Below are 17,094 nucleotides of genomic sequence, written 5' to 3' on the forward strand. Positions count from 1 at the left end.
GCAATATGAGTTCTTGCCACAGGGTAAAACGGTCAATAAGGAATATTACCTGCAAGTTATGCGCAATTTTCGAAAAGCAACCCACCAGAAACGCCCGAATTTGTGGAAGAACAAAAATTGGTTCTTGCATCACGATAACGCCCCTGCTCACACATCGTTGCTTATGCACGACTTTTTGGCCAAAAACAACACACTAACGATGCCTTAGCCACTATTCCCCAGATCTGGTCCCCTGTGACTTTTTCTTATTCCCGAAACTGAAGAGGCCCATAGAAGTATGTCGCTTGCATCACGATAACGCCCCTGCTCACACATCGTTGCTTGTGCACGACTTTTTGGCCAAAAACAACACACTAACGATGCCTTAGCCACTATTCCCCAGATCTGGTCCCCTGTGACTTTTCCTTGTTCCCGAAACTGAAGAGGCCCATAGAAGTATGTCGCTACGCTACGATTGGCGAGATAAAGACGGCATCGAAAGAGGAGCTGAACAAGATTAAAAAAAAAATGATTTTTTAAGTGCTTCGAAGATAGGAAAAATCGGTGGCACAAGTGCATAATATCTCATGGGGATTAATTTGAAGGGGACAAAATAAATATTAACGAATAAATAAATAAGTTTTGAAAAAAAAAAACTCAAGATTCGCGTATATGTATGTGCGTATGCATACTTGTTGCCCCAGCCTATGCACGTACATTTGTATTTGTATTCTGAACTCCCAGCAAAACTTTGATTATTAGTATACACATATGTATGCATGTATATATAACCGCACACACAAGGTACTCACTTTGTTCCTCTACATGCGTATGTCGTCCAAAGCTAAAATTTTAAGCATTGCGAGTACAAGAACAAAATACATTCATAGGCGCTGAAATTGTAAGCCTTGCGCTACAAACACATTCACAGCACAACAAAAAGAAATTCGTTTATAAGTTCGAGATCATATTTCTAGTGACTCTGATACCCAGCTGAAAGGCTATATAACGAGCTGAACGACATTACACCAGGACGCATGATAATGGAAATGCTGAATCTCACCTAGTGGTACCGTATCGATGTATGGTAGATATGGCTCCAGAGGCTCACTAAATTTGCAATACCAGCTAGCGAGAAACACCCTACCGAATCCCCCCTCGACACAAGCACAGACCGCCCACTTAATGAATCAACCAATAAACACCTGGAAAACGCTAATAGCTTCCGCTCCATCTCACTGGGCATTATACCTACATCAACTTCTTCCTCGCAGCAAGTAAAAGAGTCCAAGATGCATCACACATATAGTACAAGTGTATATAATTTCTTCGAGTTTTACCATGTATGTAAGTTAATATACCGCAGTAATCAACAACGAGAGCCGAAGCAAAATTTGTAAACGCGGCTCAAGTAACAACAGTTACAAAATAAAAACCACAGCTCATGTAACGCGGGCATACCAATGAAAGCGCTTGCAGCTAACAACATCAACCGTCAAAAATCGTGGGAATCGCCGATTGTGTTATAAAGAGTACCGCGGCAGTCTACATGCATCGTTGGCAGTAAGAGAGCAAGATATTCAGGTGCAGGCACCATAACATTTAATTGTTTGGCTTGGCATTATAGCCTGCCCTTGCACACAAATAGAAAAGGAAATGCAATTTATTGAAACAAATTTTTTTTTTTTTGATTTACTTGTACAATATATACATACACTAGCGAAAACCCGCCCATTCCGCTGGTCGTCTTTAAAAAAATCTAGATTAATTAATTAAATTAAGCCGAAAAATACTGTGTGTATTTTATAAAAATTCTCGCGCATGAATAGTAATGAAAGAAGTTTTAAATAGTAGTAGCAATTAAAAAACGTTTGATGTGATTTACTTTATTACTTTTTTATTGTAATGCTCTTTGGTATACAATATTCTTCATTTTTCCATGCGTTGTTGAATAAATGAACAATACCAATGGCTTACCAACTCTTGAAACATAAAGTTGGCCATGAGAAAAACATGGGTATTCTAAATCAATACCACAAATTGATAAAGTTTGGCCTTGTGACTTATTAATAGTAATCGCGAATGCAAGGCGAACAGCAAATTGAAGACGTTTGAATTCAAACCGCATATCCGATGGTATCATTGGTATTCGCGGTATTAAAACGTCTTCACCAGAGTATTTTCCATTCAAAATTGTTGCTTCAATGACGTTATTCATGAATCTCTTAACTGTTAATCGAGTGCCATTATATAGTCGTGGTTGATTTATGTTTCTCAACATAATAATCGGTGCTCCTATTTTCAAGTTTAGCATGTGTGGCGGTAATCCAGGTAAATCAAAGGAATTCAAAAATTCAGTGGGATAATTTACAATATCATCTTGATTTGTAACAGTGTCAACGGATCGATATGTTTGTTCTGGACTTGGTATGTTAGCCAAAATAGCCGCATTCATTTCATTCACATCTTTATTTTTGCCAGCCATGATGACTCGTTCACTAAGCCAATCATGATTTTTGTAATTTTGAGGCAAATTTGGGAAAATACTTTGAATTAACTGTTCCTTCGTTTGACTTATTTGACAAAAGTTTGGTTGTAAAGTTATTAAGCCAGTTAAATTATCGACAGGAACTTTGCCATTACCAATATCCAATAATTGCTGTGAAAGTTCAGCAGCTGATGGATCATTTTGCATAAGAACACGTACATTTGTAGTTAGTTTGAGTGTTTGAACATGTCTCCACAAATATTATGATTTCAAACATGCAACCAATTCATCTGCTACAGTTGCTCGAGGAATAACAGACAGTGTTTGTCTAAAATCACCTGCCAGCAGCACTAAGGTACGACCAAACATTTCATTTTTACTACGTAAATCTCGGAATGTCCTATCAAGCGCTTCCAGTGACTTTTTATGTGCCATCCCATACAATTACGTGTGCGAAAAAGCGGAGAAGTAGAAGAGAAGTGTTCTATTCCCCCCCGCTTTAACCCAGCTATGTGTTCAGGTGCAAATGACTTTTTTGCGTGAAGTCTGATACAAAATAAGTTCTATTTACTCTTCTTAAATTTATATAAACTTTTCCAGGCGAATTAAAAAAACTGACATATATTTGCTTCAACCGTATATTTGTGAGTACACAGGTAGTACGTAAATACATATATCTATACTAATATTATAAGGTTGTCAAAAAAGTCTTGCGGTATTTTTATTGAATTTTCAATTGTTCGTAAAATTGGTTATAATAATGCGATTTAAGTCAAATATGCACCGTTTTGTTCGATGACGAGTTCCTAACGAGATGCCAACTTCATAATGCCCCTCTTATAGAAGTTCGCTTCCCTATTGTCAAAAAACTCGGAGAGCCAATTTTCACAGGACTCTCTTGTGGACAACTTCCGACTACAAAGCTCGTTCGCCATGGACAGAAATAAGTGGTAATCACTTGGTGCGAGATCCGGACTATACGGTGGATGCAAAAGAACCTCCCATCCGAGCTCCCGGAGCTTCTGGCGCGTCACCAAAGATGTGTGTGGCCTGGCGTTGTCCTGATGGAAGACAATTCGGCCTCTGTTGATCAAAGATGGCCTCTTCTGCATGAGTGCTGCATTCAAGCGGTCCAGTTGTTGGCAGTACAGGTCCGAATTGAGCGTTTGGCCATAGGGGAGCAGCTCATAGTGGATGATTCCCTGCCAATCCCACCAAACACACAGAAGAACCTTCCTGGCCGTAAATCCAGGCTTGGCCACCGTCTGGGCAGCTTCACCGCTTTTCGACCACGACCGTTTGCGCTTCACGTATTCGTAAGTGACCCACTTTTCATCGCCAGTCACCATCCGCTTCAAAAACGGGTCGATTTTGTTGCGATTCAGAAGCGATTCGCATGCATCCATACGGGCCAAAATGTTTTTTTGCGTCAAGTCGTGTGGCACCCATACATCGAGCTTCTTTTTGAATCCAAGCTTCTTCAAATGGTTTATAACGGTTTGATGACTCATGCCCAGCTCTTGGCCGATGCTACGGCTGCTACTAAGCCGGTCTCTTTCGATCAATTCAGCGATTTTATCGCAATTTTCGACGACAGGCCTTCCGGACTGTGGTGCATCTTCGATCACCTCTGCACCAGAACGAAAACGTTGAAACCATCGTTGTGCGGTGGAAATGGAAACTGTATCGGGTCCATAAACTGCACAAATTTTATTGGCAGCATGAGATGCATTTTTGCCTTTATCGTAGTAGTACTGTAAAATATGCCGTATTTTCTCTTTATTTTGCTCCATGTTTGCGACGCTATAACTCACGAACGACTAAAAGCAAACAACAATTAATCAAACACGTGTTAGCACGTGAAAAGAGCTTTCCAAAAAGCTCTAGCGTGAACCGATGCGACGAATACAACTAGAACTACGCGCTTGCAAAGACAAGCTTGCGGAAATACCGCAAGACTTTTTGGCCAACCTTATATAAAGAGGAAAACTTTGTTTGTTTGTTTGTTTGTTTGTTTGTAACGAATAGGCTCAAAAACTACTGGACCGATTTTAAAAATTCTTTCATCATTCGAAAACTACATTATTCAAGAGTAACATGGATTACATTTTATTTTTGAAAAAAATAGGGTTCCGTAAGATATTTGGATTTTTCGGACACAAACTGAAAAAAATCTTATATATAAAATAAAGTCAACTTTTTGTGTGTGTTCGCTAACCGGCCGTGTCTGACCGAATTAAACCAAACTTACACACATTGCTAAGAAGGTATTGAAGATGGTTTCCGTATAGTTTGGATACGTATTGGTGGATAGGGCTCGAGATATAGGTCAAAACGTGGACCCGGGTAACCTTCGGATGTGTATGTACAATATGGATATCAAATTGAAGCTGTTGGTGAATGCTTTAGTACAGAGTATTTTTCATGCCGCTCCGTGACTGGGGTCTCGAGATATAGGTCAAAACAAGGACCAGGGTAACCTTTGGTTGTGTATGTACAATATGGGTATCAAATGAAAGCTGTTGATAAGTGCTTTAATACGGGGTAGTTTTCATACCTATTGATGACTAGGGTCTGGAAATATATGCCAAAACGTGGACCCGCCGTGTCTTTGCACCGAATTAAACCAAACTTACACACATTGCTAAGGAGGTATTGAAGATGGTTTCCGTATAGTTTGGATACCTATTGGTAGATAGGGTCTCGAGATATAGGTCAAAACGTGGACCCGGGTAACCTTCGGATGTGTATGTACAATATGGGTATCAAATGGAAGCTGTTGGTGAATGCTTTAGTTCAGAGTATTTCCATCCGCTCCGTGACTAGCGTCTCGAGATAGAGACCAAAACGTGGACCGTAGAATGTGTTTGTACAATATGGATCTCAAATGAAAGCTGTTGATAAGTGCTTTAATACGGGGTAATTTTCATACCTATTGATGACTAGAGTCTCGAAATATATGCCAAAACGTGGACCCGCCGTGTCTTTGAACCAAATTAAACCAAACTTACACACATTGTTAAGTAGGTATTGAAGATGATTTCCGTATAGTTTGAATACCTATTGGTGGATAGGGTCTCGAGATATAGGTCAAAACGTGGACCCGGGTAACCTTCGGACGTGTATGTATAATACAATATGGATATCAAGTTGAAGCTGTTGGTGAATGCCTTAGTACAGAGTATTTTTCATGCCGCTACGTGACTGGGGTCTCGAGATATAGGTCAAAACGTGGACCCGGGTAACATTTGGTTGTGTATGTACAATATGGGTATCAAATGAAAGCTGTTTATAAGTGCTTTAACACGGGGTAATTTTCATACTTATTGATGACTAGGGTCTCGAAATATATGCCAAAACGTGGACCCGCCGTGTCTTTGCACCGAATTAAACCAAACTTATGCACATTATTAAGTAAGTATTGAAAATGGGTTTCGTAAAGTTTGGTTGTAATTCGGAGCACTGGCAACGGGTACAGCGTTCTTTTGAACCAACCATAATGTCGCTTACTTTTTTAACGCTTGGGGCGGAACTGAACTGTCAAATTGACAGTGTGAGTTACAATGTGTCAATATTTCTTTCTGATTTGGATGCCATAAGGAAAAAACGTAAGTGCAACATGTAAAAATTGTTTGTGAATTTTTTTGGAGTGGATTTTGGAACAGTGAATAATTTCTTACGAAATTTGAGAATTTAATGTGAAATCCGAATGTTCAAATGAACTTATGTGTTCGTGGAAAAAACAATTTTTTTCGTTTTTTTTTTTTTTGAAAAATATAAATGGATAATGGTTAAAAAAGCTCCAATGCTTAATAAAACATATAAATTGAAACGAAAAATTCATGGATGATCAGGAAAAAAGACGATTGTTTCTTAGTTATTCATTTGCGTTGATTTGAAATTTAAAAACAATCTTCTTTTTTCCTGATTTTCAATTTATATTTTATATTTACTCAAAAACAAATAGAAAAAAAAATATTGTTTATGCCAAAGCGCTTGAATAATGAATAAAGAAATAAATAATATGAAAACCATATATTTTCTGTTCTAAACCATATCTATTCTATTTTAGTGTGCCCAGCGAAGGGGGCCGGGTTTGCTAGTGAATGATATAGGTAATATCTCATATTAGCATAATCTTTCTACAAAAAGTTAAGGAAACGATCACCAATCACGCCAGCAATGATACAATGAATTTTTCACTATAACTGACTTCAGATTAACGTTTATATACCTAATAAGCGGATATGTAACATTTTAAAATTTTTTTAGAATTTTTTTTTTTTAATTTTTAATAATAAGTGGTCTTCCTCTTCCTGTAGCTATTCCTTTTCCTCTTCCATCACTTACAAGCTTTCGTCAACAGCTTCCATCTGATACCCATATTGTACAAACACATCCAAGGGTACCTTGGTCCACCTTTTCGGCTATATCTCGATACCCTGGTCACTCAGAGATCTAAAAAATCCTCTGTTTTAAAGCACTCATCAGTAGCTTTGATTTGATAACCACAATGTAAAAACACATCCTAGGGTTACCCGGGTCTTCGTTTTGGCCTTCGGCAGCGCCACCTGGTGGCGAGTGGAATCAATAAGCATATTATACTAACCTTCACCGTGGAAAAATATATATATACAGTGAGTCAAAAAAGTTTAAGTACACTTAAGTTTTGTTCAAAAATTTACTAAAATAATTTTTATTTTTAAATATAAACATAAACTTTTGGCATGTAGTGTAAAAAGAGAATATTGTTAACTTAGTTTCACTCCTTTCACCTCTCTCACTGTTGTGAGTTGAAGAATAATTGTCGTAAAGGAGAGAGAGAGAGCTAAAACAGCCAAAAAAAGTTTACGTACGTTGTTATTTTTTCGTTGTTTCTTTTTCCAAAACTTACGGTTTTTCTCCGTTATTTCTTATTATCGCTCAAATGATCAAAGTTGATAGTATTTTGATGCAAATGGTATGTATAACTATTAATAGTTTTGTGTTTATGGTGACAGTTAACGTATATGATGGGTCGCGGGTATGAAATATCAGTCGATTTGCGTAAAGTGATTATAAAATTATATTTAGAAAAAAAATCTTTGCGTGAAATCGGCAAAATTATCGGTAAATCACATTCCAGCGTGCAAGGAGTAATTAATTCTTATATAAACTCTGGAAATATTCGGCCAAAGCCGCGATCCGGCCGGCCAAAAAAACTCTCACAGAGAGACGAGCGCCGAATATTAGATTCAATAAGGTCTAATGCCAGAAAATCTGCTGTGGAAATACAGGAAGAGGTGCAGCAAAGCGTTGGAATAAGCGTCCACCTACAAACTGTTCGAAATGTACTCCGTAAGGCTGGGTACAATGGTCGAACACCGCGTAAAAAGCCTTTTATATCTAAAGTAAATAAAAAAAAGAGGATTGCCTTCGCTAAAGACTATTTGAACAAGCCCGAATCATTTTGGAGCAACGTAATTTTTAGTGATGAGTCTAAATATAATTTGTTTGGTCCAGATGGAGCCGTAAAAGTTTGGAGAAAACCAAATGAGCAGATGAAAGTGAAAAATTTGGTACCCACAGTGAAACACGGTGGCGGTAACATTATGGTTTGGGGCTGTATGACAGAAGCTGGTGTTGGAAAACTTGTGTTTGTTGACAATGTAATGGATAAGCACCTCTACCTAAAAATCCTGAGAGAAAATCTTGAGACAAGTGCGACACAATTGGGGTTTGAAAAAAATGGCTTCTTGTTTCAACAAGACAATGACCCGAAACACACGTCATATTTGGTCAGAGAGTGGCTTCTATATAACTGCAAGCAACTACATACACCTCCGCAGTCCCCGGATCTAAATCCTATCGAGCACATATGGGATCTGCTCGAAAAACGAATACGTAAACACACAATTACTTCGAAGGAATCCCTAAAGAAGGCTTTATCGACTGAGTGGATGAAAATAACCCAAAATGATACCGGAAACTTAGTGAAGAGCATGCGGCGGCGTTTACAAGCAGTTATCGATGCCGGGGGAGGGCCAACGAAATACTAATAACACTTAACCTACAAGAATTTTCAAATGTTTTTAATATTTTCGGTTAAGTGTACGAAAACTTATTTGATGTGCGCTCAGGAATTTTTTCATTTTTGTATAGCTATTTCTATGTTTTAAGTTCGTACCTCATGAAAAAGCTTATTTTGTGTTCGTTAACCTTTAAATATATCTATTTCGAAGAATAAATTTTATTTTTAGATTGTATGATGGAGTTTTTATTGATAATTTTCTAAAATTTCAGGTGTACTTAAACTTTTTTGGCTCACTGCATATACAAAATTTCATAATAATCGGCCCAGACACACACGACACAAATGTATTCAATTCTAATGAATGCTATGTGCGGTACAAAAAATACGTGCGACAAATAGCAAAAACACACTCACTTAACCGACGCACCGCACACACACGCGTTATCGGATTTCAACCAAACTTCACAGAAACCTTTGCCAAAGCAACACCAACAATGTGCGAAACTTTCATTGTTTTCCTTACAGGCGTTGCTGAGATACCCCGGACAAATGCACACTTTTTTTCGGCTTAATTTTTATACATATAGATTATACATTTAAAACAAAAAGTATAACCTTTAAACTTTTATCGAAATTATAATAACATTAACGGTTTATTAACAGTACAAAACTCGAATTATATAACAGTGTTACTTACCGGTATTGCTTCGCACTTATCATGGTTCCATGCTTTCTGTATCTTCAGTGACATCACTTTTTCTTTGCAGTTGCTCGGAGTTCCTATGTATGGCGGCCGCGGAGGAGCAGGAATCTCGAATTTAGGTGGCGGTTCTAGAAAGTTGGTGCACTCACTACAGTAGATCGTGTCTTCAAACATTTTCCACATCAGTATCAGTATACAAAGAAATCCGCTTAAGTTAGAATAGGCCACACAGTACTGTTACTTCTTGCGAACTGTAGATGAATTTGCGGACATGGAGTGAAATGAACATTATTTCTAAGGTTTTTGTGTGAAATGCTGCAGTGCTGAAAATAAAAATAGTTGAGATAATAATATAAAATATTAACTATGTTTCCAAAAACCTTTTTATGTTATTCGAAATTATGTTTTAAAAGGGTTGACAATTTTTGATTCTAAGTTTATTTCTAGTAAAATTTCGCCCCTTTGTATAATTATAATCTGGTAGAAAATTTCATCACATTTTTGTTTTTGAATATGATATCCGGCATCTGTCCATGGTCCACTCGATTAGTCCAATTTTTGACAATAATATGGCGTCAATCCTGTCTTGAATATTAGAATAAATCGACTGTTAAGCACGCTGCATGGTAAGTAAAATTCCCATCCCATTTTGCTGCTCTATACTACTTACCTTAAGCTTCGATGTGGAATAGTTGTCTTCTTGTAAAATTTAAGGTTAGTTCTTCAAAACATCTCCTCAGCTGACAGTTATAATGCGTTCTGGTAAATTTTATTCATCAAAACGGCATTCAAATTAGCGATAAGAACAAAATAAATAGCCATATACTTTTTCAGAGAAGCAGCCCCTTATATGAATCTTTATTGGATGCTTACCAATTCGTTGAAGTTGTCCAATATCATAATTACACCAGGATTGACGTATGAAACTATTCGCACAAAGGAAAGAGTCATTCGAGAATATTACGTTTGATCTTCCGTTGTGATTTGTCTTAGGCTACACAATAATTTTTTCAATGTGTGATAATGAGAGCAATGGATTTTTCAATGTGTTTCCGAATTTGGAGTCTTGTACCCGTAAACGTTTTTGAATCGTGTCTTTGGATACATTAACACTACTTTTCCTTAACACAGCTTCAGCTTGACGCAACATTAAGCTCGACTATGTCGCAAACAAGTCAATGATCTTCCGATCTTATTTTAGAGAGTCATTTTTTGAGCCTCGCTCTTGGAAGACGTCACCGTTTTTAACTTTGGCATGCAATTCCATCCATTTATTTATGAACGTTGTCGACTTTTTCAAATATTTTGCTGCAGTGAATTAGCTGACATCGTAAGGATATCAAAAGAACGTGCTGGCTTTATATTTCATCAGTATTTGACTATGATAAAACTCTGTTCAAAGTGTGTGCCACGTATGCTCACTGGTCACCAAAAACAAGAACGTGTTGATGATTCTGAGCAGTGTTTGGCCATGTTTAAACATAGCAAACCGAAATTTTTGCATCGATATATGGCAATGGGTTTCCCATGGATCCATCACTTCACTCTGGAATCAAAACGATCGTTATCTGAGTGGACGGCAACTGGTGAGTCTCGTCCAACCCGCCCTAAAACACAACAGTCGGCTGGAAAGGTTATGGCCTCTGTATTTTGGGATATAGTATGTGGTGTAATATTCATCGACTATCTTGAGAAGGGAAATATTATCAAGAGTGAATATTATATAGCATTACTGACGGCCGAAATTGCAAAAAAAACGTCTGCATATGGCAAGAACTAAATTCCGTTTCACCAAGGAAACGCACCGTGTCACAAGTCAATTAAAACAATGTCAAAATTACGTGAATTGAACTTCAGATCGCCCCCAAATCCTCACTGAAACTGAGGCATATTTTGAGGCAAAAGATAAATCGTTCTCCAAAAGTGGTATTGAAATATTAAAAAACCGGCTGCGCTAGCCATCATATTGATGGATAGAACTCCTTTCCGCAACAATACTCCTGACCAAAGTATTTTTGAATGAAGTTGGGTTTTAGCTGTTCTTAAAAAATTAAATTTGTATTGTATTCAAACTAAGTTGATAGAATACCAGGTAATGCCTTCCGAATACGCAGTGTCGTCATAACCCATGAATAATAAACAAAAGGAAGGGAAATTACTTGTTGATGAAGAGGAAGAGGAGGCGAAAGCAATAAAGTAGCCAAACACAATAATTTATATGCACATACACACAATTTCTTGTAACGGCGTCTTCCACATCAAAACGCAAAGAAAACTGCATTTGAAGGCTTTATATTAATTTGTGCTTTCACAATTTAACACGCGGAACTTCGTTCTCATTAGTTTATTTAGTTTAAATCTTACAAATCACAATATTACCAAGCCATTCACTGAGTTTTCACAAACATGCAATATTTCCTCCTTTTGTTTGTTTTATAAATGAAACACGTGGATCGATTTGCAACAAATAATTAACAAAATTTTATTTCCAGATTTGATAAGTACATCAATGGTTGCAAGATTTGATAAAAACATTTGTACAAGTACATTCTAGAATTTACATTTTGATATATATTTTCAACACCCCCAATATATCAAAATTCCAAATAATACAAATACTATTAAATAAAAAAATAATATGGAACAATACCAAGAATTTGCATAAATTTATAGTGTTTTATTTCTGACAATGTTAGCAGTTGGCAAATATTTAGTTTCAACTAGACCGCTATTAATTACATCTCTGATAAAATAATACCTTACATCAATATGTTTTGATCTTTTATGAGATTGGTGGTTATTTGCCAGTTTTAATGAACTTTGGCTATCATTATACAATATTATCTTGTTGAAACAACCTGTTAATTCATATTCTAAATTTCTTAAATAAATGGCCTCTGACAAAGACATATACTCAGCTTCACAGCTACTGCGATCAACAGTCCTTTGCTTTTTGCAATCTCCTATACTTGGGTGTCTTCGAACGACTCCAACTCCTCTGCCACCGCCTGCAGCCACTGCTGCTTCTCTGGATCACTGATAGCATCTTCATATGTCGGCCCGTCCTCTCCTGTGGATCTAGTACAAATATTAGCAACACCGTACCTTGAAGGCTTTTTCCTCTGTATTTTCTCTTTTATTTCTTGAAGGGCTTGTGGTGTATTATTGGATTGTGAATCATTTGTTTTTTCGGGTGTATTATTGACTTCTTGCAAGTCATTATTATATTCTACACTCTCTGCATCCAGGAATTCCAAGTCACTGCGATAATCTAATTTCACCACAGATTCAACCATTGAATCCCCCACTGAATCTGTGCTATCTATAGAAATTGTAACTGTTCCCTCTTTCTTTGGTTTTTCCTTAATCACAACATCTCTACTGGTTGTAATCTGCCTTTTTATTGGATCATAAATTCTATACCCTTTTATATTCTCACTGAAACCAACTATGTGAGCCATCACAGTGCTTCTAAACATACGAATATGTTCTAAGTTTGTTTAATTCCAGGCCACGCTTCATATGGAGTCTTTTCAATGCCTGAGGCTACTGACCGGTTTTTTAAATAGACAGCTGTGTTCGCAGCTTCTGTCCAAAATGTTTTGTCCAAACCAGCATGGAAGAGAAGACATCTTGCTCTCTCTACAATGATTCTATTTGATCTCTCAACTAGCCCATTCTGTTCGGGCGTGTAAGGATTTGTTTTTTGATGTATGATGCCTTCTGATTTCAAATAATTCTCAAAATGATTACTGCAATACTCCCAACCATTATCCGTTCTCAAGATTTTCATCTTTTTAGTATGAAAATTCTCCACCATGGACTTAAACTCTCTGAAATAGTTTAATACTTAATTTTTTGTTTTCAGAAAATAAATGAAGGTCATTCTGGTATAGCCATCAATTAATAATAGAAAATATCTTGCACCGCCAATCGACTTAGTCTCCATCGGCCCACAAATATCAGGATGAACAATTTCTAGTACATCTGTCGCTCGGGATCCAGTACTGAATGGTAATCTTGACTGTTTGCCTTCACAACACATCTCACTAATCCGCAACGCTTCTTTTTGTTCATATCATTGCTATTTATGCCACGTTTCCCCGTTCACTATGGTAGATGACGATGATAAAAAACAATTCTGTGTTTGTAGATTCAATTTGAAAACACCATTAGTTAAGTTCGCTTCAGCAACCAATTCACCTTTATTGTTTTTAATTATTCGTTTCAAAGACGACACTGTTTCCATTTTTTATCAAATCACTGACTGATAACAGATTTGTTGTGAGACTTGGCACACACAACACATTCTTTACTGTTACGTCAAAATCGTAACTTGTTATAATTTTTACGTCACCGGAACATAAAACAGGCACCTTCATCTTATTTGCAATTATAATTTCAGGAAATGAAGATGAATACTGGCGAGTTATCAACCAATTTTCATTCGCGGTCATGTGCGCACTCGCACCTGAATCAATGTAAAAATCAGTTCATTGAATTCGCCATTTTTACCAGTGTTGCTATTTTTTCATTTCATCTGCCAGCCTTTAGCGACAAATGGGAATTGCGCTCTGTTTCACTCACATCAACTGATTCCATATCAAGTAATTTTTTTTTTGATGGTGTCGGTAGTTATTTGAATGCGTGAATGTTCTATGGCCAAAACCATAGGCATAAAACGCTCAGGTAAACCAGCTAGCAACAAAGAACCGATCCATTCGTCACTTATGACGAATCCTGTTCCTCTTAAACGTTGAGACATTTCCACTATTTGTGTCACATAATTCGTCATATTTTCGCTGTTTGCTAACCTTATGGATATAAGATGACGAAGCAAACTAATTCTTCTCGAAAAACCTGAATCGTCGAACAAAGCACTTTATTTTTCTGCCTTACACGACTCTAAATACCACCATTAACACTTTTTAGCAAGCTATTAGCCCATATATATATTTTTGTTGTTTTGTTCGTTTGTTTCCTATTGGAATGGAGCCTGACGTTAAACTTATCAAAATTGAAAAATGTTTGGGGAAGACGCCACCATAGTACTAATGTATATGAATGAAAATATAGGCGAATTTAGCAGTCTCGAATTGTGAGATGCGAATCGCCAGAGAATTCGCCACGAAATGGCGAACGAGTGTCGAAAATGAATTTTTTGCATTGCCGTTGGCGAAAAAATTACATTCACTTCGCCGTTACTGCCAAAATTTGGCTACTGCTCATTCTGTTCGCATTGAAAAATAGAAAGGATGTAAGTACACTTTAATCTTATGTATATAATCTATTTAATAATTCCAAAAGCTATAGAAAATGAAATTGCAAATATGACCAGATATTCTAAAAAAATTTACAAGCTAAAAAAGCAGGAACTAAAATTATTGGAAATAAAAAAAGAAAGGAAAAAGGACGAAAATTTAGGAAAAAGACGTCACAAAGAAGAGATGAAAATGAAGCCACAGAAGCTGCACCCCGATTCAGACCAAGTTTTAAATGAAATAAACAAACACAATGAAATAACGTAAATGATTTTGAATTTATTCACTAATTCATTGCACAACAAAGCATCAGCTCTTTGTTTTTTAGGGACAGTAGGAGCAAAAATCGTAATATGAGTTCCATAAACGCAGCCAATCACATTTGGTATCCCTGATCTAATATTATATTATTGCTTATTGCTTCCCTTGTTCGGTAATTTCTATGCTTGTCGAGGCATTTTCACTTTCTAAAATAGATATTATCTACCTTAAAATAAGCGAAACTGTTAGTTGAAACTCATTCCCCACAATTTGTTGGTAACTGCCTTGTGCAAATAATCTTAGCACACAACACAATTTTTGCATTGGCGTTATAGATGATGACTGGTGGCAATAAAATTTATCCTTATACGCCAGCACAAATATAAATGCGTTCTTACTTGGCTGAAAGTTCGCTATGAATTTACAAATGCAAATAAGTAAGTACATATGTAAAAAACATAATTTGCTTAAAAACATTTATATTTCTTCAAATCGATTATGTTCACTAAATACTCACATTGTAGTCCACAGGTCCATACACTTATGCACACACTGTTCAAATTTCAATTCGGATAAGTACACACATTTTTAAGCATAAATGACGCAAATGTCAAAAGAGAATGAACTAATTTATTATTCTCCAAACCGTTCGCTTCTCAAGTGACAATACCAGCTTAAATATATCGCACCCTAAATACAAAAGGGTCACAACTCAAAATGTACTCCTGCTCAAATATGAACGAGACGTTATCAATAAAACGGTCCGCGGATGACATATGGCAAAAATAAATTTTTTGTTTTTTGTTAGGACTGTTATAAGCTTACATGGGAAATTTTCGCGAGATATGTCACATAGTTTGTTTTCTGTGCTACTGTAAACAAGTCAAGCTCGAGTGTGGAAAATTTTGAGTTGTGTCCCTTTTGTATTTAGGGTGCGATATATAAACTCAATATACTTATATATATTTTAGAGGTTGTAAACCCCAAAAATCTATAGCTATTAAACTTCTAACAGAAAAGAGTGTTCGCAAATTGTATTCGAATATTGCTTTCTTTTTATTCGCTTTCAAGTAGCTGCGTTTGGCAATACACTATTCCAGCCATACTTTTCAGTTATTTTTAAATCGGCACGTGAGGGGTTTTGCAATCTATAAAATCAATTTAAATTCTCAACTTATTGTAAACATACATAAAAAAGAGGTTGTCTGTAAAGTTGGTTTACTGACGATAGTTAACGTGACAACGTCATAAGAAAATACTGATGTAAAGGTTGCAATTTTCGAAACAAAATTTTAATTTTATTTGTTTGATAGTTATTTTGTATGGATATAGAGGAGGAGGTAAATGGAATTGCAATGGAATAGGTCAAGTTACATTTACACAAACGTGAAAAATGACGAAACATTTATCAAATTCATGAAAGATATGTTCAATTTCGATTGTGCAGCAGACGTTAATAAGTCAACAACACTAAGAGGCACCATCATGGATTTGCCTTTTTCAAGACACTTTACACTCGAAACACTCCCTTTCATTTCCTACTTTTTCTATCATCGTCCTATTCTCAAGAGAAAAATGGTTCATTACCACGCACACAGGAAGAAGGCATATGTAAATACAAATATGTGAATTTATATACAAATGCGCATATACATACACATACATACATATATGTATATATATGCTCACTTAAGTAGGAGATAGCCAGATGTCGAACGTTGCCGAACGCGGGGGCCGATTGTGCTCTTTGTCGTTCGTTCCGCGCTCTCGCTTGCAGTTCAAGCACATTAGCTTACATTTGCTTGCGTACGGAATAGATTCGTATATTTGATATGTCCATATGATTTGTGTGCATCTTTACATATAGATTTGTTCTTTTTGAAAATTGCGCGAAATTGTATATGTATACGCATGTTTATATACATACATATATTAGTATAAAACATATCTTATAAGATATGTGGTAAACATTACCATACATTTTTTCCTTCATCTATACTAATTTTATAAAGAGGAAAACTTTGTTTGTTTGTTTGTTTGTTTGTTTGTAACGAATAGGCTCAAAAACTACTGGACCGATTTTAAAAATTCTTTCACCATTGTATATTAATACAAAACACTTTTTATTTCGTATTACTTTTTTATTTATTAAAAGCTCACAGCGATGTTACTCGCTCTATGACAAATCTTATAATGCCCTACTATCACTCAAGTGCGTTTTGGGAGACCTCTGATAGGTATGAATGTGCAAACGCATTCCGTTGCTTGTAGCGGGATAACAAGAGGCGTTATTTTGGGGAAATGCAAAGGCATACCGAAGCTATTTTCTTTTTGTAATGCGGGACGCTTCCATCAGCAACTGAAGTTATTGTTGGCAAATTAACTGTGT

General features: G+C 36.4%; 1 protein-coding gene across 1 annotated transcript in view; it reads right to left on the bottom strand.

Moving 5' to 3' along the window:
• Window positions 1-17,094, bottom strand: part of LOC129253176 (uncharacterized) — a 54,433-nt gene that overhangs the window by 15,892 nt on the left and 21,447 nt on the right. Inside the window, exon 2 of the mRNA XM_054891449.1 lies at window positions 9,178-9,506. Within this exon, the coding sequence (XP_054747424.1) occupies window positions 9,178-9,366 (189 nt within the window). The 5' untranslated portion in view covers window positions 9,367-9,506. The remainder of the gene's footprint in view (window positions 1-9,177; window positions 9,507-17,094) is intronic.

This window comes from Anastrepha obliqua, chromosome 1 (genome assembly GCF_027943255.1).
Source record: "Anastrepha obliqua isolate idAnaObli1 chromosome 1, idAnaObli1_1.0, whole genome shotgun sequence".
NCBI classification, from domain to species: domain Eukaryota; kingdom Metazoa; phylum Arthropoda; class Insecta; order Diptera; family Tephritidae; genus Anastrepha; species Anastrepha obliqua.